Raw genomic sequence first — 19,018 nt, forward strand, 5'->3', positions numbered from 1 at the left:
TTAGGAACACATGTGTAACACCCAGTAGCCTGTACACGCAGACTTGTATTCACACACGCAGAAGTAGCAAACACAGAAGTAGTGGTTTCTTTTTTTGTCTGAAGAAACCAAGACAAAAAATAATAAATGAACAAATGAAGATTTTGAGGACATTGAAATTCTTGCTGATTTGGGGTGAGTTAGCCGAGTGTTCTAATCAGGAACTAAATAATTCAATGTACTTGTAACTTTTTTTTTTCAGCTCTTGCCAATTTGCTGACCAACACAAGTGAGTGTACTTAAATTATCCCAATGTGGTGGCTGCAACTTCCCCACATTAATTCGGTTGTAAAGAGAAGAACTGTTTCTCAGTAGGTCGGCGTCACCATTCTGTCTCCCTCCAGATGGGACGGCGTCACTTCAGGCCGTGCTGACCGGTCCTGACATGGCCTTCCTCAGATCGCGGGTGACTTTTCGATGCGTGGCACCCAGTGCCGCTCCGCCGGTCACCTTTGAGCTGGTGAAGGACGGAGAGGACGTAGTGGATGGGGGAAGGGTGTCGCTCAGGAACGAGTCTGTGGCGTTCTCCCTGAAGGTCACTGCCTCCACCGAGGGGTCGTACCACTGCACGGCCACTGCATCAGCACCAGCAGGGGGCAGTGGGCGCAGCAACAGCATCCAGCTGAGCGTCGTCAGTGAGTGAACGACAAAGAACAAAAAGAAATGCGTGTTGGGACTGCCGACTGAATGTGATCATTTTTTTCCCCCAGCTCCGCCGCAGAACACCAGGGTGACCTCGGAACCCTTCCCCCCCGTCGCCTACGAGGGCTCTCGCTTCTCGCTGGGCTGCAGCGTGGCAGCGGGCTCTCACCTCTCCTACACCTGGTTCTTCAACAGGACGGAGGTGAAGCCCTCCGCCCTCTTCCGTCCCCGGGGGAACGAGCTGGTGATGGATAAGGTGTCTCCGCAGCACGCCGGCTACTACTCCTGCATGGCTTGGTCCATGGTGCAGGACACCAAGAGGTACTCCAGCAGCATGGCGGTCCAGCTGACAGTCAAGGGTGAGTGTCAAAGGGCACCTGAGACTTTCCAACTTCAGCTGTGCTGGTTGTCAGCTTCTCTTTTGAATATACATTGAACTCAGTGGGTTTGTTTATCCGAAAAGGCTCCAAAGTTTAAATCTTTAAATTTAAGTTGTTATCTTACTTTCTTACTTGAGGTTTCACTTTTCTGGAGGTGCTCTTTGATACCAAGCAACAGTAGTTAGATTAAAATTCAGCATCATCCAACAGTAAAAACAAACAAACTAACAAAAAAACAATGGAGGCTTACAACTGTCTTAAGTGAACTATTATCTATTCCTGAATTGGTCAAGAGCTTATAAAAAAGAGATAAATTCATTTTAAAAAAATTACATTTTCTGAAAAGTTTTCTTTTCTTTGGCTCTTTGGTGCAAAAAGTGTCACTTCATTATGTTTCTTGTCGCTTCATTATTTTCAAATCTTTAGCCTAATAGCCTAATTGCCTAAGTCATTTTTTGGCCAAATTGCGATATCTGCCTGACTTTACCCATGTGCTTGCCTAAAAAAATCATTTTTTTCTTGTTTTCTGAAATCGTTCAAATATGACTTAAGCAACTATGCTAATAGGCTAACGAAATTATCAATTTGTGTCACTGGCAGAAGACGAATGATCTGTTTTTACTGCAATGTAAATTAAGCATAAACGTCAAGGGATAAAAAACAACAACATATAAAACAAAAGACAAAAACATCTAAACATAAAAATGCTGCTTCTCTTTCTTCTTGTTCATTGGTCTCCATCTCTCACACAGTCTACGTCTCCAAGCCCAGGATCTCCCTGTCCATCACCAAAGAGGGGAGCGGTTACCTCGGCAAGGTGGCCTGCTGGTCGTCACAGGGGACTCTTCCGGTCAACTTCTCCCTCCTTTTGGACAACAGACAAGCAGGTTCCATCACATCCACCGAGTCCCTCGCGGCCTGGTTCCCCGTCCCCATCGTACTGGGACGGGACATGGGCGTGGTCCGCTGTCATGTGGCTAATGAGGTGCAGGAGCTGACGAGCGAGCCCCTCACTCTGGTCGTGGGTATGAACTGCTATTATATATAGATAGATATTGAGAGTGCCACAGCTTTTCCATTTTTGCAAAATTGTCCACAAAAGTATTGTTTCATTAATGGAACAACTCAATCATATATTTTTTTTATTTTTACTTCAGCACAAAACAGAACCTGAACTTTCTTACTTTGACTCGAGTAAATGAGTTGAATCAGTATTTTTACTTTTCAAGAGTATTTTCTTTTAACACATGTATCCATAGCATTACTTAGGTACAGAATGTGAATACTTTGACCACCTCTGGTCTTTGATCAGTGATTCCTCCTCCACTCCAGTCCCAGTCGGAGGTGAAGTGATGGTGGACGTTGAGTACCTCTACGGTGCCGACTCAGAACTGGCTGCGGCCAGACTCAGATGCCGGCTCAGCAGGGGGACGTTCCCCCACGTCTCCTGGTTCTTCAACGACGACCCGCTGCCGCCCGAGGTGCACGAGGACGCCCACAATCACTCCCGGCCTGCCAGCAGCTCCATGTACGCTACGGCCGACCAAAGCCGAACGCTATTTCTGACCCAGCTCGGCCCAAAGGAGTCTGGGTACTACCGGTGCAAGGTGCGGGACAACTACGACGCCGCCGGGGCCTGGGTGGAGAGCGCGGCTGTTCTGGTGCAAGTCACAGGTGAGGAGCCTGTTGCCACAAGATTGTTGACCTCTAATAGTTTTGTTTTAAATTGTTCTTTCAATGATGCATCCAGAGTCCCTTTAAATGTGCCAAAATGTCCCTGCTTGGATATTTTTTTCTTTAACAATTAAAAATTGGAGCCAATCACAAAAACAAAATAATTATTATGATTTTTCATGTACTTATGTATAATATATGCTCTCCTCCCTCTGTCCAGGACCATCACCTTCAAATTAAATGCAAATAGGATCATAATTGATGTTTCAAATGTCGCACAATTACCTTCGTTTTTTGTTTTTTTTTGTCTTGAAGTTTATGCTAAGCTAAGCTAACCATTCAATGTTCCTCTTTGTGTGGGATCTCTGTACTCTTCCTCCATCAACACATGGCACTCTTTACTCCTCCTGCTCAGACACGGTCATACCTGCTGCAACACCTGAAACAGCACCAAGTAAAAGAACAAAACAAAAACGGGATTCTTTTTGTATCGAAGTCCGTTACAACCCGTCTTGGTGGTTGACGCCACATTCTCTGCTGCTCTCGCCTCCTTCTTTTTCACACAGAGGTTCCCCTGACAACCATCGAGATCCTGTCCATCACCTTCTGCTGCTTCCTGCTTCTGCTGCTGGCCGTTGGGATGTGCTGCATTTACCGGATGTTTGACCACAAGCGAGGTGCGTGTCTGACCTAAAAACCAGCTGGCCGGAAGTGCGTTGGCCTGATTGAAGACTCTCTCTTCAGTGATCCGCATCTTTTTTTTTTTTTGCCCCCCACAGCTCGTAGCTACGTCGCACCGTACCAGTAAGCTTCACTTCTCTTTGAAGGACCTCTAAGGAGACATGACCGCTTCTTGGACTTACACCAACCTGTTCACCTGCTCTTTCTTCCAGTTACAGATCTGACGCGCATCCTCTGTCAAGGCCCGCGAGACAGTCAGCTCACAGGGAGAATTACTCTTTCTCCACTGAAAGTGACCCTCACAATCAGGTACACTCACTCACTCAGCCGCACTCACTCAATGAAAAACTGCCAGTATACTGGCCTTATAGCTGCAAGATCACAAAATTTGGGATAAAGACGGATTGTGAGGCATTTGTCCAGAAGGTACAGAGGACATGAGTATTGAGATACCTGGAAGTTAAAATGAACCACAGCCAACACCCACTAGTATTAACTGAGTATTTACGAAGTGTTAGCTAAGTGTTTACGTTGGAAAGTTCTCACATCATTTTCTTCATTCCTATTTTTGTTGGATTTTTAATTTTGATATGCCCCTTGCTTATTTTGTTGTTCTCTGTGTTAGACTGAAGAGGTTACAGTATGATGAAGAAGATGAAGGAGGATCCCGCAGCACTCATCAATACATCATTCTCTAAAGTCAAATGAAGTTTTTTTGTTTTTTTGTTATTGTTGTAATGAGGTGAAAAAAAAACCTCCCAAACTGAGAGATTATATTTTCAACCTCTTGTATACTGTCAGCATAGTATTATTATTCGGGACTGAGCCACAGCGAAGGCCTGCTCTCACCATTTATTATTATTATTATTCTTTATTTTTTACAAATAAATGTTCAAATTACCAAATAATGTCTTTTCATTTGAATTACACACTGGTGAAAGTGTATTCAAGGACGGCAATCTGCTCACACATTCTTCACCCTCACACCCCAACCAGGCACATTGACTTTTTCTATATATGTATTTCGCTGGTGAACTTTGGCATGGCTCTTTACTATGAACTTTTATTCCCACCCCACATTAACAGCATTTTAACTTACTGCTTTCTAAGAAATATAGTATGATCCCATTTCCCTTTACAGCAGGAAGCTACAAGTTGCTTTTAAAACAAACATAATTTCCGATGGCTGGAGGTGTGGTGCACACTATCAGCTCTCTGCACATGTTTCTGTGTGTGTGTGTGTGTGTGTGTGTGTGTGTGTGTGTGTGTGTGTGTGTGTGTTTGTGCGTGTTTTATCATTTCATTCAAACCCGCCAAAACTCCCCCATCCGACAGAGACATTATATGCAAAACTCTTACTCCAAGTTACATAACGATCATTCTTGAAGAATGACTTCTGCCATCTTGGTTGTCTTACTGGGTGAGTTATTTTTTTCTGAAAACCAGCAACATTGCACTTGTTGTTTTGTTCACATTTTAAAGAGTGTTAGTAAGACCGTTTTCCCTTCTTCCAGGGTTGGGCTATTGCAGCAGTGAGAGCGGTAACTCAGTCATGCTGTTTGTGTCTGTTTCCTGCTCTGGCTCTTGTGCATTATCTATTTTTCTTTTTATATTTTCAACAGACAGATTTTCTCTCGGGATTCCTGAGCTGCAAGGCCCCTCTGTTGCTTTTGTGGGAGACATCATAAGCTTTAAATGTTCCCTGTCGACATACCCAGAGAATGAACTATTTTTTCTGAAGTTGATCAGGTGAGTTGAAGTGTTTCATCAAAATGCTTGTGGAATCCGTCCAAATATTTTACCATTTCCCAGGAAGGGGAACAGGGACAAGATTTTGGGTGAGTACACCTCCCTGTATGGGGACGCTGCAGAGTTCCCCAGAATCATCAAACTGGCCGACGATGGCAACCTGCAGTGCATGGCCACAGCGCAAAACAACTCCAACATCCAGCCAACTGTCAGCAAAGACCACTACCTGAAGGTCATAGGTGGGTCTCTTAGCTTACAGGGGCATGTTGTGCATTATATGAGCGCAACATCCTTGCGATAGACTTGAGCAGGATGTCCCTTGTATGTGTCACGATGTTCGCTACTTTCATGGCAAGGTGCCTTTAGACGTGTATACAGAGATGATGCTAAAAAAAAAATGACTAAACTAGACCAGCACTCAAACTTGATCAATCTTGCCTTCTAGGTTCTCTTTCTAGACTAGTGGTTCTCAACTGGTGGAGACTCAGGACCAACATTATTTTTCCTTATAATGAAGTCGCAACACAAGTAAAAAAAAAAAAAAAATGCTAGCCCACTTTCTATCATGTGTAGTAAATGAATTGTTGAAATTATTGAATTGAATTGTGTCCTGCGAAATAGATGCCCAACATTTTCTCTCTGCATTTAAATACATATATGTATATATATATATATATATATGTGTATATATATATATATTTTTTTTATTTTTATTTTTTTTTATTATTATTTTTTTTTTAAACTGAAACTGCTGACAAAGCCACGAACCCAGTCAAAACAGCTCCATGACCCACTTTTGGGTCGCGACCCACCAGTTGAGAAACACTGGTCTATACCATAGGAGTGTCACTGAATGCAGTGAGCCTGTTTCTCTAAATCAATGCTGGGATTTCAAAAACTGCATACTAATTTGCACCCTCCCTTTCCCCTGTCGCTGTCTGTGCCTCAGAGGAGGTAAAGGATCCAGAGATTGACATCGTCTCTGGATCAGCCGTGCTCTTCGAGGGGGAACTTCTCGAACTGCACTGTTCAGTTAAAAGAGGAACTTATGTCTTCTACGAGTGGCTGGTGAACAGTCGGCCTGTCTCTCCATCTTCCCTGCACCAGGGTCACGTTTACATCCGCAGGTGGGTGAAAGACTTCATGTTAAGGTGCTCTCATGGCAAAATTGGTTTTGTTTCACGTCTTCTTCTCTCCTTTTAGACGGAATGTCACCAAAAGAGCCAGAAAAGTTACAAACCCTAAAAATTGTAAAATTGGCTGTTTTATTCTGATAGGATAAACCTTGAATAATAAAAAATACACTCATTTGAAATTCCCCACAGGGAAAATGTTCTGGGGACAGCAGAGTACAAACAACCAAAGGACTAAGAGTAAAATGTAAATGAAATTACTGGTGTGTTGCAGCGAGTACAGCCACATGTCCTGTTGTCCACCACTTCCTTCCAAAATCAAATCATGTTTCCCCCCTGAGTACGAACGCAGTCATTGTGTGTCGCCCTCAGGACATCCCCTCAAGACAGCGGCTCCTACGTGTGCATTGCATCCAATGTCGTCAACAACCTGGACGACACACTTGTCCACGCCGCCAACAGCTCTGAAGTTGTGATCACAGTCAAAGGTTTTGGCGCTCAACACCCTCTACCTCTCTGAACTTAACCGCTGCAACGTGCTCTCAGAAAAACTCTCCCTTTCAATTTCAGCCGTGGTGTCAAAGCCTGAGATATCGTTTGCGGTACTAAAGAAAGGCCCCCGCAACTATTCCGTCACGATCACCTGTCAGTCGAGCGAAGGGACTCCGCCCATCGCCTTTTCTCTGTACAACAGCACACAGCTGGTGGCCAACGTGACCGCTGACGACAGATACGCCACGTTTAAGGTCCCGCTGGTCTTCAGCCGGCACATGGGCTGGTTTGCTTGCCAGGCAAACAACGGAAACCGGATTGCGTACAGTGAGAGGATTCCAATAGAAATTGGTGGGTACAGACACAAACCCCAGCAAATGTGAGGATGTGTCTACAAACCTGGAGACTAGAGATTCAACCCCACTGTTGTTGTCCTGCCTCTCTAGACCCCCAAGTTTTTAGCCAAGTGAAGCTTAGTGTTCTTTGTAGTATGTAGGCTACACTACACTTTTTCTCAAAATTAGACCAAATCAGAAAAAATGGACATTAGGGTCTATGTGATTATTTTGTACTGGTGATGTAGCGTGAATAAAAATAAACAAATTCACCAATTTTTTTTTAGGTCTGCATTTAGAGCTCCTTTCCATATTTTAAGACAGCCATTTTTAAAGTCTTAGTGCAAACATTTTTGGCGGTCTCTACTGGCCAAGCGATACATTGCACAGTTTTGTTTTTGCAGTTCCGCGTAGCCTCCCTTTTGAAACCAGAACCTCCGTCCATCTATAATATATACAGTTATTGGTCTGAATATTACTATATACTGTCCTCCAGTCCCAGTTGGTGGACCTGTGACGATGAGCTACGAATACGACATTGGAGAGAACTACGCTGTGATCGGCCTGAGGCTCTACTGTCAGGCAGCCAAAGGCTCCCACCTCAGGTACCAGTGGTTCTTGGACGAAATGCTGCTGCACAACCAAGACAGCTTCTACGTGGTGGACCAGCTTCCGGAAAGATCCATGCTGCTGCTGTCTGTGGGATGGGGCAGTGCAGGGACGTACCACTGCAAAGTGTCCGACAGCTTTGACAACACCACCGTCATTAGGAGCAAAAAGCTGTACATCGACAGAGAAGGTAGAGTGAGTCCCTCCGTCCGTCCCTCCGTCCGTCCACTCCTGCTGCTTGATAAAAACCTCTGGTTCCATGGTTCTGCCCTCTGCCTTCCACCTGCAGTGCTGAACCGCCTGCCCCCACTGGTTCAAGTAGTTGTGTTTGGATGTTTCACCTTCCTGGTCCTCCTGGTCTCCTTCTGCTGTTGTGCTGGTGTGCTGATCAGTGAGTGTCCACAGTGCTGTTTGTGTTGTGTATTGCCAATGACAAATCACATACACAACACAGTGTTTGTATTTTCCTAGCGGTGCAAGACATCCAAAGGAATTGAAAGTAGTTTTTTCCTCACATCTCTGAATTAAAAAAAAATACATTTCATGTTACTAATTAAACACTCCATGGATATTTTCTGACTAAACTAAAAGTACATGTTGGACTATTTATTGTTTTCGTTCTAATCTAATCTTTCAGGGCGAAGGCAGGATGAAGTGAGACCCCTGTGAGTCGCATTCTCCTTTTATCTGCGTTGCCTTGACCAGAAGACACACTCAACAGCAGATCTCCAACATAAAATAACAAAAGAAGAAAATAAAGACTGTTAATTACTTACAATTAGTCACTTATTCAGTAAAACCTTTTATGATTGTATTCCACTGGATATTTTGCAAAACCTCAAACATGAATTGTAGATGGTAATGAAATTTCAATTCACTCCAGCTTTATGTAGTTTGTATGTAGCTTTATGCATGTATGTATAACATGGCACAATATGAAGTGCCTAGCAATTTTTGTTTCATGAGACAGCTTTGTGTTGGATCCTCTCAGATCAACCCGGAAGACGGACAGAGTGTATGAAAGCGTGCTGGTCAGTCAACATTTCTGCATCTCCATTATTTAGAGACTGATGTGATTTGTGCTACAGTGCCATCGCCAAACCAAGCTCTTGTCGTCTCTCTCCTCGCAGGAGCTGTCAGAGTTCAGTGAGGGACCTGATACAATCTGGACTGTGGCAGGTGGGGAATTCGATCAGGTGAGATGAACCAGTAGCAATGGAGCCACTGACCTGGTCACAGTGACTGAAGTTTTTACTTCTAGCTCATCCTCCTCTTCTCTTGTCAGTCATCTGATCTCTGAGGATGAATGGCCGCACATTGTGAAAAAGAAGAAAACTTTGGAGGATGGCCCAGCTGAGCAGCCCTGAGATTGTTCTGTGTTGTGGTGTCTTACATCACAGGAAGCCGTGGTTTGATAAAAATGATAATAATCTAATAATGTACTCATGATACACTCATGATTCAGTGCATGCATACAGAAAATACACGTCATTTGGGATACGGACTGAATTTGTTGTAATCTTTTTTTCTCCTTGCCGTGCAGTACACCCAAATCTCCTCTAGGGGGCACCACTAAATTTTGACTGATATTGACTGTGTTTGGTACAATCGATTGATATAGTTCAGTTCCTTTATTTAATCATCTCAACATGTACACAACCAGACAGAGAATACAGAGAATGTGCCCTCAAGCAAGTACCCCATCTGTGCTGCTCCCTCCGCAGCCTCAGACGACACAGCCGACTTTTAGAATCCTTAATATGTCCAAGCTTAAAGGTCTTTATGGTCGCGTTCACAAATGACTTTATAGTATAACTAATTTTCAAACGTGATTGTTTACAAAGAAATTACTCATCACATTGACAGAATACAAAGGTTGTTTTTTAATAGATGCTTATGGAGAGCATGATTATTTATAGTTGCTTGTACTTCTTACTTATTTTCAGTGTTGGCGAGTAATCTATTACTAAGTAACTAAGTTACTTTAATTGAATTACTTTTTTTAATAATGGAGTGATGTAACGGGATTACTGTGGCAAAAATGGTAATTATATCATAATTACTTTATCAAGTAACGATTCCACTACTTATGTGAAATATTTTTTCAAGCTGAAAATATCTTATTGTCCACAAAATGTCTGAAATTTAGAAAAACAACTGAAAACAATTGTGTTGCAGACTGATGGAGCAGCCGCGCATGCAACGTCATTGATGTGCGGCGATGCACCAAAACAAGAATGGCGGCAGAAAAAGAAACAACAGCAGTTGCGTTTGAAGTTGGAAACACAAACATTATTTTCAGTTCATCTCATCTAAATCAAAGAATATTGTGGTTCGTTGTGTAGGTATGTGCAGGAAACAAGACGTTCTCAACTATTACTTTATCTTTTTTTAACTAAACTAATTTGTAATTAGTAATTGATTACTTATGAAACAAAGAAGTTAAAGAAGTAATTAGATTACTTTTTATGGAGTAATCCATAATCAGTAGTTGGACTACTTGAACAACATTGCTTATTTTTGAGACATTAACTATGACTAAGGTTGAAGACAATGACAGCACAGAATAAAGGATGACGATCACAAGCTAGCTTTTGGAACAAATGGTACAATACAATCTTCACATGGAAGACAAACCCAGCAGGGCCTTACACTGCATGCTCAGAAAGCCGTGATGGCCTCTGTGCACTGAGAGGAGCGCAGGAACCTGGGGAAGGAGTCTTTGGCCATCAGACTGTAGATCCTCTGCTGTGCCTCATTGAACCTGTCCGCACCCACAGAGTCCATCGCCTTCAGCAGGGCTTCCCGGGTCTCGGCGTCCAGGTTCACCTGAGGAAGGGGTGGGGCAGCAGGTTTAGACCACACAGAGCTACTCCAGGCTCTATGGCGTTCACGTCGCACCCTGGCACTGACCTCTTGGAGTGCGTCGGGGTTGATGAACTGACCATAGATGCTGCTGGCTTTGGTCTTTGAGGGAGAGCCCCTGTAGTCCTCGCAGGCCAGCCAGAACTTGAGGTTCTCCTCGCTGAACTCTGAGCGCAGGAACCCACGAAATGCCTGAAGACCACCTGAGGTGGAGAGTGTAAAAAGTGTGTTGGAAAAAAGGGGCTGGGGTCATCAGAAGTGTGAGAAGTGCTGGGACAAGATTAGATTCGCTGGTCGTGGATTTAAGGCGAGCCGTGAGTTTGCAAACTTCATTACAAAAGGTGACTGAAATGTCACCTAAAATGACACAAAGTTTGTAAGATCGGATGCGACAACGTATATGAAATATTCCTTAATGTGTGTTTATGGGGTATATAACATGTTGTTATTTTTATTTAGTATTTCTCCATACCTGAAGCATTCGGCATTGTTGTGCATGTGCCACTGAGTAGGACGTTCTAATTAGGAATTAACTTTTTTTTAATGGTCCTGTTTCGATGTTGTGTTAGTGAATATGTGCCAGTCGTTTAATTAATCTGCCTCTTTTTGCTTGTCTTTATATTTATCTTCCCACTCAAAGGTTTCACTCTCATCTCTGAACTTTCCCCATCTTTCACATCCATTTTGTCTACATCGAGATGCTTGGATCAAGCAAGAAAAGGCCATGATGGCTGTGACGCACACAAAAAAATTCTCTAACTGCAGGCAACAGAGGAAAAAAAGAAAGAATCCCCCCATCAGTCCAGAATAAAAAATAAAGTTCTGGAAAACACTATTGTAATTGTAAGTATATTTCTTGTAAATGTCTTCTAGTGCCTTTTTTTTTTTTTTTTTAAATCCGCCTCCGTGTAAACGGCCCCTAAAAACAGCCACTTCTCTCAATTTGCCATTTCCTGAAGAGCGTATTGTTATTTTTACCTAAACACAAAAATCACCGCAATCATCCCTTATGACCATTTTGAGGCCTTGATGTTCATCACATCTGTCATGTTTTGAGTTGCTTCAAGGGAGTCGCGAGCAATTTTGGGCCCTATTACTAAAAATAATGATGGTGTTTCAGACTTAAGCTGCTTATTTAAAGTAGTATGGAATCAAAGAAATCAAAACATCTTTGCTTACTTTTATTGTTGAGCAGAGCTTCCAGGTCTTGGAAACCTTTTTCATTCTGAACCCTATAACGGGAGAGAGAACAAAATATTTTTCATCTTATTTGCTTCAAAGAGTGAATCTTTTTTGAATTAAAAAAATGTTTTACTTGGGTTTGTGGTGCGCATCTGCAAGATGGCTTAACTTCACCCGCATCTCCTTTGCCCTGAAACACATGGACAAAACAACAGTAAATGTATGCACATGACAATTACACACTGCACACATGTGGTCACACTTACTTCACCAGGCATGAGGAGGGCAGCGAGGAGAACCCCTTGCACATCGATCTGTGTCGTTCAGGACAAGCTTTTAAAAAAAGAGAGAGACAGAGACAGTTTGCACAGACTCCTGGTCCAGCTTCTCACATGCATGTCTTATATAGTCGACCTGTTTGATATCAGCACTGCCCATCTACCCGCATCAGAGAAGCAGGTGGGCAGAATGGCGATGAGAGATGTGGCGTACGTGATCCTGGACCAGGGAGCCTTGTCAACAGGAATACATAATAGGACAATCACGACCGTCCGTGTGTTTGAGGCTCCTTGATCATCTTAAATGATAGCAACAAACAAAACCCGAACTGTTAAGCCAGGAAAGAGGAGTGCTGACACAGGGGGGGCGGTGGCAAAGATAGAGACAAAAGACAACAATCCAATGACATTAGGTAACAGCACTGCTGTGACAGCAACAATAACAGTACAACTTCTTTAATACCGTATGTCTCAGTTGCACAAATATCTACTTTGTGCTTCTATTTTACTGGATATTATTTTGACCTTATATCAATTAACTCACCTCGTAAGAATAATGGTTAAAAAAAAGAAGTCAGGTGAAAACATTTTTGATTATTTATTGGATTTGATAAATTGGAAGACTTTTTTTTTCTTAAATTCTGACTGATTTCACATAATTTTCTATCTCTAGTCAGTTTAGTTTGACTCATTCAGTTGTGCATTTGTGTGTGTTTTAATTTATTGTGTGCAAAGCAGCATGTTAACCGGCAAAATAGCCTTAAGCAAACAATGTTTATTTTAAACTGCATCGTAAATCAATATTTGAACGACAACAGACTGGTTAAACAGCAACTTTAAAGCCGTTTGAACGTCTCTTTATTGGACCGGATAAAAGGATATGGAACGTCCAAATAGCTCTTGACCTGTGGAGGGCAGCCACACGCCTTCAAAGCGTAAAGTAGCTTGCCTGAAACCCACAAGAGAAGAAGAAGTGGAAGCAGAACAACCCCCCTCAATGGTGGCAGCCAGCACCAAGTTTTCCAACAACAGGTGAGCAACTACATGGAGCCGTTTGGTCGCCGTCAAATTCGGAACCAGGAAGCAGCAGGACTGGTGGTTGATTCCGTCTGGTCCCGCCTCTGTTGGTCCAACCATGGACGGGCGACGAGTTCGGAGAAAAACTAAACACGACTAGGCAAAAACTAGGAAAAGAAAAAAAAAAACTAGCGTTGTTTATGTTGTTGCTCTGAAGGAGGTTGTTTATCTTGGATCGACGCAGAACAGTTGGATTGTATCGGGGATCGATTGTGCAGCCTGGATATTCCTGCGCTGTACGCACGACCAGTGTGTTGGACACAGACAAGATCAAAAGACCCCTAACGACCTTTCTGCTTCCTTCGCTGCTTGTGTGAATCAGATAAACAGCGTGTCACTGCCAAACCTGTCTGCCTCTGTCGATATATGATCCAGTTAACTGGTCAGGTTATGATCACTTTAAACAAGGTGCACACTACCATTGGTCTCCTGAAAACATACAATTTAGCCCTGTGTCCACAGCCTCCTGTGAGAACTTTTTTTTCTCTCCCCCATAAAGGGTTAATCTTTGACTGCCAAAAACTGATTGTTGTTGATCATGTGTTGAAGGAGATTGAAAAACTCTGTGCGAGGGCTCTTTGTGACATCATATACTGCCATTAACAACAGCCATGAACAAGTCACTTTTATCAAAGTGGAATTGGCAAAAGAACTACCAATAGAAAAGGATGGCCTCTCCTCGTATCTGCCATTTTTACCATTCGAAAAACCTTGGAGAGTAACTTCTGCATCAATAAACCTTACTTTGAGTGTGTTTTCGACTTTTTCGTTGACTCAATGCCTTTGAATCCTGTCAGCTGACTGTGTGGGACCAGACATGGGGTTCCTGTGGACCCGGTTCCCCCAGGCCCTCTGTAAGGACAGCAGCGCGACTGGTCGAGACCCGGAGAGAGAGAAACTTTGGGCTGAGCTGTTTGACAAGCTGGACGTCAACAAAGACGGGCGCGTCGACATGGAAGAGTTGCGGGCCGGACTCACAGGCAAAGGGATTTCCAAGAGCTCCCTGGAGAAGGTAATTGAATAGCGTATTAAATAACAAGCGTGAGGTCGTGTGCGTGTCAAAGGCAGCAGTGCGCTGCCTGGCTATTTTTGTCAGAGGTAAGATGAGAGTCTTAACCTTTATCTTGCCTCAACACCTGACTGCCTTCGGTGTGGATGACACCACTGGTAAATTTGACTTCCTGCAGCATGTCTGACCACTTTCTCTACCGTAACCTGGATACCACAACGGGTAGGTTTATGACTGTGAGCCTTTTCTGTCTACTGCAAGGTCCAGTCTGTACCTGATTGGCAATCTTGACCTCATGATTCCCAACAGTACTAACAATACAATGTTTTATTCAGGCTTTGTTTTCCAACTTGGCCTTGATAACGGAAAAAAAAAAATTGTTTCAGATCGTAAAAGATGGAGACACCAACCAGGATGGAGTGCTGGACTTTGAGGAGTTCTCCCAGTATCTCCGCACCCACGAAAAACAGCTCAAGATCATGTTCAGCAACCTGGACAGGAACAAAGACGGTGCGTGTGAATCGGTGCACTGTTCAAAACAGCAGAAACCCCAACCCCCGCCCCTTGGATAAAAGCTCAAACTCCCCATTCAAAACTCCCTTTGACTGTGTGCGAACGTCGACTGTCCAGGTCATGTAGACGCAGCAGAGATCCAGCACTCTTTACGCAGCATCGGGGTGAACATCAGCCTTGATGAGGCCAAAAGAATTTTGAAGAGGTGAGGAACAAACACCCTGAAATCCACGACTACAGTGGGACTCGTTTTCAGCCCAGGGCTTTGATATATAATATCAATACATGATATGTTATAAGGGAAAAAAATAATAATTTCCAATCAATCAAAATGTGGCCAAATTATAAATAACAGTCCCAGGAACAATGACATATGGCTGATGGTTACAACTATCGTCTTCTTGTGCTGGTCTTGTAGAATGGACAAAGATGGCACCATGACCATCGACTGGAGTGAGTGGAGGGACCACTTCCTGTTTATACCCCTGGCCAACATGGAGGATGTGGCGCGCTATTGGAAACGGTCCATGGTGAATTGAACACACAGAAGCAGTTTGGAGAGATTCCGTGCCCTCTTCTGGAAGGTTTCAATTGTTGCTCCTCCCGCCATCGTGTCGGGCGTTTAGATGCTGGACACGGGCGAGCAGCTGTCAATCCCAGATGATTTCTCTGAGGAGGAGAAGAAGTCTGGTTACGTGTGGCGGCAGCTGATTGCTGGAGCCATGGCCGGCTGTGTCTCTCGGACCGGTACCGCCCCACTAGAGCGAATCAAAGTCTTCCGACAGGTCAGTTGGGTTAATTGAAAGAAAGGTCGAGCCTTCAGTAACCGAACGCTGCTTAACAGAACGTGTCCCCATCTTGATTCTGATTCTGATCAGGTCCACGGGTTCAAGGAATTTAAGGGGAACGTGCTGAAGAGTTTGCAGAATATGGTGAAAGAAGGTGGAGTGCAGTCGCTGTGGAGGGGCAACGGGATGAATGTTTTGAAAATTGCCCCCGAAACCGCCATGAAGTTCGCAGCTTACGAGCAGGTGGAGACGACTTTGCATCTCTCTTGTAGCTAATGATGTTGTCACTGTTGTGAGGCGATAGGCTCTTATTTTTATTTTTTTTTATTATCCTCTGAGGCAGCTTGTGCTCGCTCTGGAGAGTTTCCTCCTAGATTGCAGTGCCTTTTCCAATAATGTTGTTCGCTGGTGAGCACACGTCCTCACCCCACCTCCTTTTGCTCTTTTAACTATGCAGATCAAGCGTGCGATGCGAGGCGGCAACCAAGCAAGAAGCCTGCAAATCCACGAGAGGTTTGTCGCCGGCTCGTTGGCCGGAGCCACAGCTCAGAGCGCCATTTACCCACTGGAGGTAATAACAGGTACACACAGGCACGATTGTGTCGCTGCAGTCACACAACTCCCGGCGTTGTTTTCACGGGAGCCCAAACAGCTCGTCTCGCTCCCGTGTGTTGCCTCACCTTTTGATGCCCGCCTTGCTGCGTTTCCCTGCAGGTGGTGAAGACGCGGCTGACGCTGGGACAGACGGGCCAGTACTCTGGGATCGCAGACTGCGCCAAGCAGATCCTGCAGAGGGAGGGCTTCACTGCCTTCTACAAGGGCTATGTTCCCAACCTGCTGAGCATCATCCCTTATGCAGGCATTGACCTGGCTATGTATGAGGCAAGTAAGGGGCGCACGCGTGCACACACACACACACACACACACACACACACACACACACACACACACACACACACACACACTCAGCCATGGTGGTGCATCTCTTCACATCTAATGATAATAATACATTTTATTTAAAAGAACCTTTCAAAACACTCAAGGACACTATACAAACAGCAATAAAACAACAGAGAAAAAAACACATGAAAGCACATACAATTAATGATAAAGAAAAAAAAGCACACAAATTAATGATACAGAAAAATACATCAGAAAAAATACATATCTCACCGTAGCTTTGCTCTCTTGTTTTTTTGGTTTTTCTGGGGGGGGTTTTCTTCCCGCAGACGCTAAAGTTTTCCTGGCTGAACAGGAACAGGGGTTTGGCCGACCCCGGGGTCGTGGTGCTTGTCGGCTGCGGCGCCGTGTCCAGCACGTGTGGACAGCTGGCAAGTTACCCTCTGGCACTGATCCGCACCCGGATGCAGGCGCAGGGTGGGTTGACCACTGGGCGCATAATGGGTCACAGCTAATGAGGAAACATCCACTCATAGAAGCCTTCAGCGGTCTCGTCATCTTGCTTTTAACATGAAAAAAAGCCACCGAGTTGTAATATAAAGGGCACTTCTTCAGCTTTTCTGTAGCTGCAAGCTGCAGCAGTGCTCATAGTTGTTTCCACGTCATGTCATTGGGCAAACTTTTCGACTGGTGGGCCACAGCGGGTTCTAAAATTTGACAGAGAAGCCAGAGCAGGAGCAGATGTGTATATATGTGCTTTAATGTCTTATTGAAAATGAACAAAAGCGTGACAACAAAATATCTGTCTTTTAAGCTCTTTGTTGAAATGACTCTTTAAAGTGGATGAAATACAACTATTTTATGACTTACTTACTGTTAATATAATGTAATGTAATTTCGATTGAAAAGCTAAACGGGCCGTGTATATCCCCCGGGCTGTAGTTTGCCCATGCCTGATCTACGGGCAGCTAGCAGAGGTTTCTTCCTAGTTTAATCACAGCTAGAATTATGCTTACTTTGAGAAGGTGAGGGTCCTGATATTGTGCTTTTTTATTCCCATTACGCCTTCATTCACAGTTGCAAAAATTCCCCTTTATTTTCTGTCCATTCAGTTTCAGTGATAGGAGCCCCTAAACTCTCAATGACGGACTTGTTTCGAAACATTGTGACCCGGGAGGGCGTGGCCGGGCTCTACCGGGGGATATCCCCCAACCTGCTGAAAGTCATCCCGGCTGTCACCGTCTCGTTTGTCGCCTACGAATACACGCGGATCTTCCTGGGAGTCGACGTCGAGGGTAGGAAGAGCGGAAAATAGAGCCGGCCAACGCGGCCTGGCTCTGGCGTTCAGCTGCACGCATGCGCAGATCTGTTGGCATGAACGACGTCCTGAACCCTCTGAACCCTGACTGCGGTTTACTGCCTGATCCCGCCATCACGGATGTGGATTTCTATGATTATTGTTTTTATTTTTTGGGGTCAAAAGGTGTTGTTTGTTTACATGGAGGCCTAACCTGAACCAGCAGTTACAGTTTTAGCTTTTACATGTTTATAATGACAGTAATGGTAAGTGATTTTTTTTTTAATAACTAGACTCCAAGCCATACGACTACTACACTTGATACACACATATATTTTTAATAGATTAGTTTTAAATTTCTTGTTATTGTTTAGTACCTTCCATGTTTTTTGACCCAGTGACTCTGAATGCATGACTTTACAGTCCATGCATTTAAAAAAAAAAAAAAAAAATCTATATCTGTGTTTTCAGGGATGGGTAAGTATTTATTTTATGAGCAGAATGTCATGTGGCCCAGAAAGTCCAAACTAATTTGCCGATGATCAGCTGCTCTACAACCGGAAGCCTTTACAACCAGTTCTGCGTCTGACATATTGCATTGCAATGCATGCCAGCAGCTGTGTAAACATTTGTGGGTTCAGTCCCCCTTGCTGCACTGCGCCAACTTGGATGAATCTTGCACGGGCTTGTTTGAGAATTAACAGAGCCAAACTTGTCAGTCGTGTAAACTCCTACATCTTTTTCCTTTTAGGTATTTTATAGTGAAAATAATGGATTGCTCCACTTCCTGCTAGGAGGGAGTCTGCTGCTGCTCCACTTCGATGTTGGGTTATGTTGTTTTTTTAATGCTAAGATAAGTAATAATTATTCAACAACACTTGAAAATGAGTTCTGGGGTTTTTGTTTTGTTTTGTTTTGGTTTTTAAATTATCACTAAAACAGTTGATGGCGGGAATAAGCCACACAAAAAGACCTTGTTTGTTACTGAATGTACCAATGCTGTATTAAGAATCATAGATTATGTTTTCCTACGCACAATGTTCACATCTGTCTGTGTTGAGAAATGTCTCTTATTGCACAACGGATTTTAATGTACCAGTATTTATTATGGCATTAAAGTGAAGGCAGATATGTCGCCTTTTCTCAAACAAAAAGCATTTGAGCCTTTATTTCCCACCTGGAACTGTAAAGTTGAAAGAAATCTAGTGTCAATACAATACTGTCCTGCAACTGTCTCGTAAATGCCAGCGTGCCTTTCATTTCCCTGACACATGAAATACACTTCACATTTCTTTTGTACGATCCATAACAGGTCAACACTGACGTACGTTGTATCAGCTCACCTCCAGGCCAGCAGGTGGCAGCAGTCCAGTTT

General features: G+C 43.8%; 4 protein-coding genes across 12 annotated transcripts; 3 read left to right on the plus strand and 1 right to left on the minus strand.

The window, feature by feature from the left end:
- The first annotated feature begins 16 nt into the window (after positions 1 to 16).
- LOC142897207 (Fc receptor-like protein 5) lies at positions 17 to 4,146 on the plus strand. 5 transcript variants are annotated; one of them, XM_076039351.1, is made up of 11 exons: positions 17 to 174; positions 242 to 268; positions 384 to 674; positions 750 to 1,040; positions 1,814 to 2,086; positions 2,394 to 2,735; positions 3,151 to 3,189; positions 3,302 to 3,412; positions 3,515 to 3,539; positions 3,629 to 3,725; positions 4,042 to 4,146. In XM_076039351.1, exons 1-11 carry the CDS (start codon positions 135 to 137, stop codon positions 4,060 to 4,062), a joined length of 1,557 nt encoding a protein of 518 aa, XP_075895466.1. In that variant the 5' UTR covers positions 17 to 134; the 3' UTR covers positions 4,063 to 4,146. The 5 variants fall into 5 exon arrangements, with proteins under 5 accessions (XP_075895466.1, XP_075895474.1, XP_075895458.1 ...); XM_076039359.1 differs by having other exon boundaries at positions 3,635 to 3,725; XM_076039343.1 differs by lacking the exon at positions 3,515 to 3,539 and having other exon boundaries at positions 18 to 174; positions 3,635 to 3,725.
- Positions 4,147 to 4,684: 538 nt separating this feature from the next.
- LOC142897271 (Fc receptor-like protein 5) lies at positions 4,685 to 8,354 on the plus strand. Its single transcript, XM_076039456.1, has 9 exons — positions 4,685 to 4,836; positions 4,931 to 4,957; positions 5,039 to 5,165; positions 5,229 to 5,404; positions 6,115 to 6,292; positions 6,671 to 6,786; positions 6,869 to 7,141; positions 7,622 to 7,924; positions 8,024 to 8,354. The coding sequence occupies exons 1-9, from the start codon at positions 4,806 to 4,808 to the stop codon at positions 8,203 to 8,205; spliced, it is 1,413 nt and encodes a 470-aa protein (XP_075895571.1). The 5' UTR covers positions 4,685 to 4,805; the 3' UTR covers positions 8,206 to 8,354.
- A 992-nt stretch (positions 8,355 to 9,346) lies between these two features.
- Positions 9,347 to 12,579, minus strand: LOC142897354 (regulator of G-protein signaling 5). 4 transcript variants are annotated; one of them, XM_076039636.1, is made up of 5 exons: positions 12,196 to 12,579; positions 12,048 to 12,114; positions 11,915 to 11,971; positions 11,779 to 11,831; positions 9,347 to 10,802 (listed from the first exon to the last, which is right to left on the minus strand). In XM_076039636.1, the coding sequence occupies exons 2-5, from the start codon at positions 12,089 to 12,091 to the stop codon at positions 10,396 to 10,398; spliced, it is 561 nt and encodes a 186-aa protein (XP_075895751.1). In that variant the 5' UTR covers positions 12,092 to 12,114; positions 12,196 to 12,579; the 3' UTR covers positions 9,347 to 10,395. The 4 variants fall into 4 exon arrangements, with proteins under 4 accessions (XP_075895751.1, XP_075895741.1, XP_075895760.1 ...); XM_076039626.1 differs by having other exon boundaries at positions 12,224 to 12,578; XM_076039645.1 differs by having other exon boundaries at positions 9,347 to 10,563; positions 10,648 to 10,802; positions 12,048 to 12,569.
- On the plus strand, positions 10,788 to 18,797 carry LOC142897258 (mitochondrial adenyl nucleotide antiporter SLC25A24-like). Of its 2 annotated transcripts, none has more exons than XM_076039438.1 (11): positions 10,788 to 11,442; positions 12,937 to 14,148; positions 14,532 to 14,655; positions 14,776 to 14,863; positions 15,077 to 15,188; positions 15,285 to 15,443; positions 15,537 to 15,689; positions 15,904 to 16,017; positions 16,161 to 16,332; positions 16,676 to 16,777; positions 17,459 to 18,797. In XM_076039438.1, the coding sequence occupies exons 2-11, from the start codon at positions 13,954 to 13,956 to the stop codon at positions 17,659 to 17,661; spliced, it is 1,422 nt and encodes a 473-aa protein (XP_075895553.1). In that variant the 5' UTR covers positions 10,788 to 11,442; positions 12,937 to 13,953; the 3' UTR covers positions 17,662 to 18,797. The 2 variants fall into 2 exon arrangements, with proteins under 2 accessions (XP_075895553.1, XP_075895561.1); XM_076039446.1 differs by having other exon boundaries at positions 16,161 to 16,328; positions 16,676 to 16,823.
- Positions 18,798 to 19,018: the final 221 nt, after the last annotated feature.

Source organism: Nelusetta ayraudi, unplaced genomic scaffold, assembly GCF_046127955.1.
Source record: "Nelusetta ayraudi isolate G7.1 ecotype Tasmania unplaced genomic scaffold, CSIRO-AGI_Nayr_v1 ptg000004l, whole genome shotgun sequence".
NCBI lineage: Eukaryota > Metazoa > Chordata > Actinopteri > Tetraodontiformes > Monacanthidae > Nelusetta > Nelusetta ayraudi.

Excerpts from the sequence above, each read along its gene's own strand:
- LOC142897354 (XM_076039636.1), bottom strand. The coding sequence starts at position 12,091 with ATGTGCAAGGGGTTCTCCTCGCTGCCCTCCTCATGCCTGGTGAA. Across the intron at positions 11,832-11,914 it reads GATGCGCACCACAAACCCAA|GGTTCAGAATGAAAAAGGTT; the intron begins GTAAAACATTTT and ends CTCCCGTTATAG. Across the intron at positions 10,803-11,778 it reads AGCTCTGCTCAACAATAAAA|GTGGTCTTCAGGCATTTCGT; the intron begins GTAAGCAAAGAT and ends TCTCCACCTCAG.
- LOC142897258 (XM_076039446.1), top strand. The coding sequence starts at position 13,954 with ATGGGGTTCCTGTGGACCCGGTTCCCCCAGGCCCTCTGTAAGGACAGC. Across the intron at positions 14,656-14,775 it reads CCTGGACAGGAACAAAGACG|GTCATGTAGACGCAGCAGAG; the intron begins GTGCGTGTGAAT and ends TCGACTGTCCAG. Across the intron at positions 15,444-15,536 it reads GAATCAAAGTCTTCCGACAG|GTCCACGGGTTCAAGGAATT; the intron begins GTCAGTTGGGTT and ends GATTCTGATCAG.
- LOC142897207 (XM_076039343.1), top strand. The coding sequence starts at position 135 with ATGAAGATTTTGAGGACATTGAAATTCTTGCTGATTTGGG. Across the intron at positions 1,041-1,813 it reads GGTCCAGCTGACAGTCAAGG|TCTACGTCTCCAAGCCCAGG; the intron begins GTGAGTGTCAAA and ends TCTCTCACACAG. Across the intron at positions 3,190-3,301 it reads AACACCTGAAACAGCACCAA|AGGTTCCCCTGACAACCATC; the intron begins GTAAAAGAACAA and ends TTTTTCACACAG.
- LOC142897271 (XM_076039456.1), top strand. The coding sequence starts at position 4,806 with ATGACTTCTGCCATCTTGGTTGTCTTACTGG. Across the intron at positions 4,958-5,038 it reads CTATTGCAGCAGTGAGAGCG|ACAGATTTTCTCTCGGGATT; the intron begins GTAACTCAGTCA and ends TATTTTCAACAG. Across the intron at positions 6,293-6,670 it reads GGTCACGTTTACATCCGCAG|GACATCCCCTCAAGACAGCG; the intron begins GTGGGTGAAAGA and ends TGTCGCCCTCAG.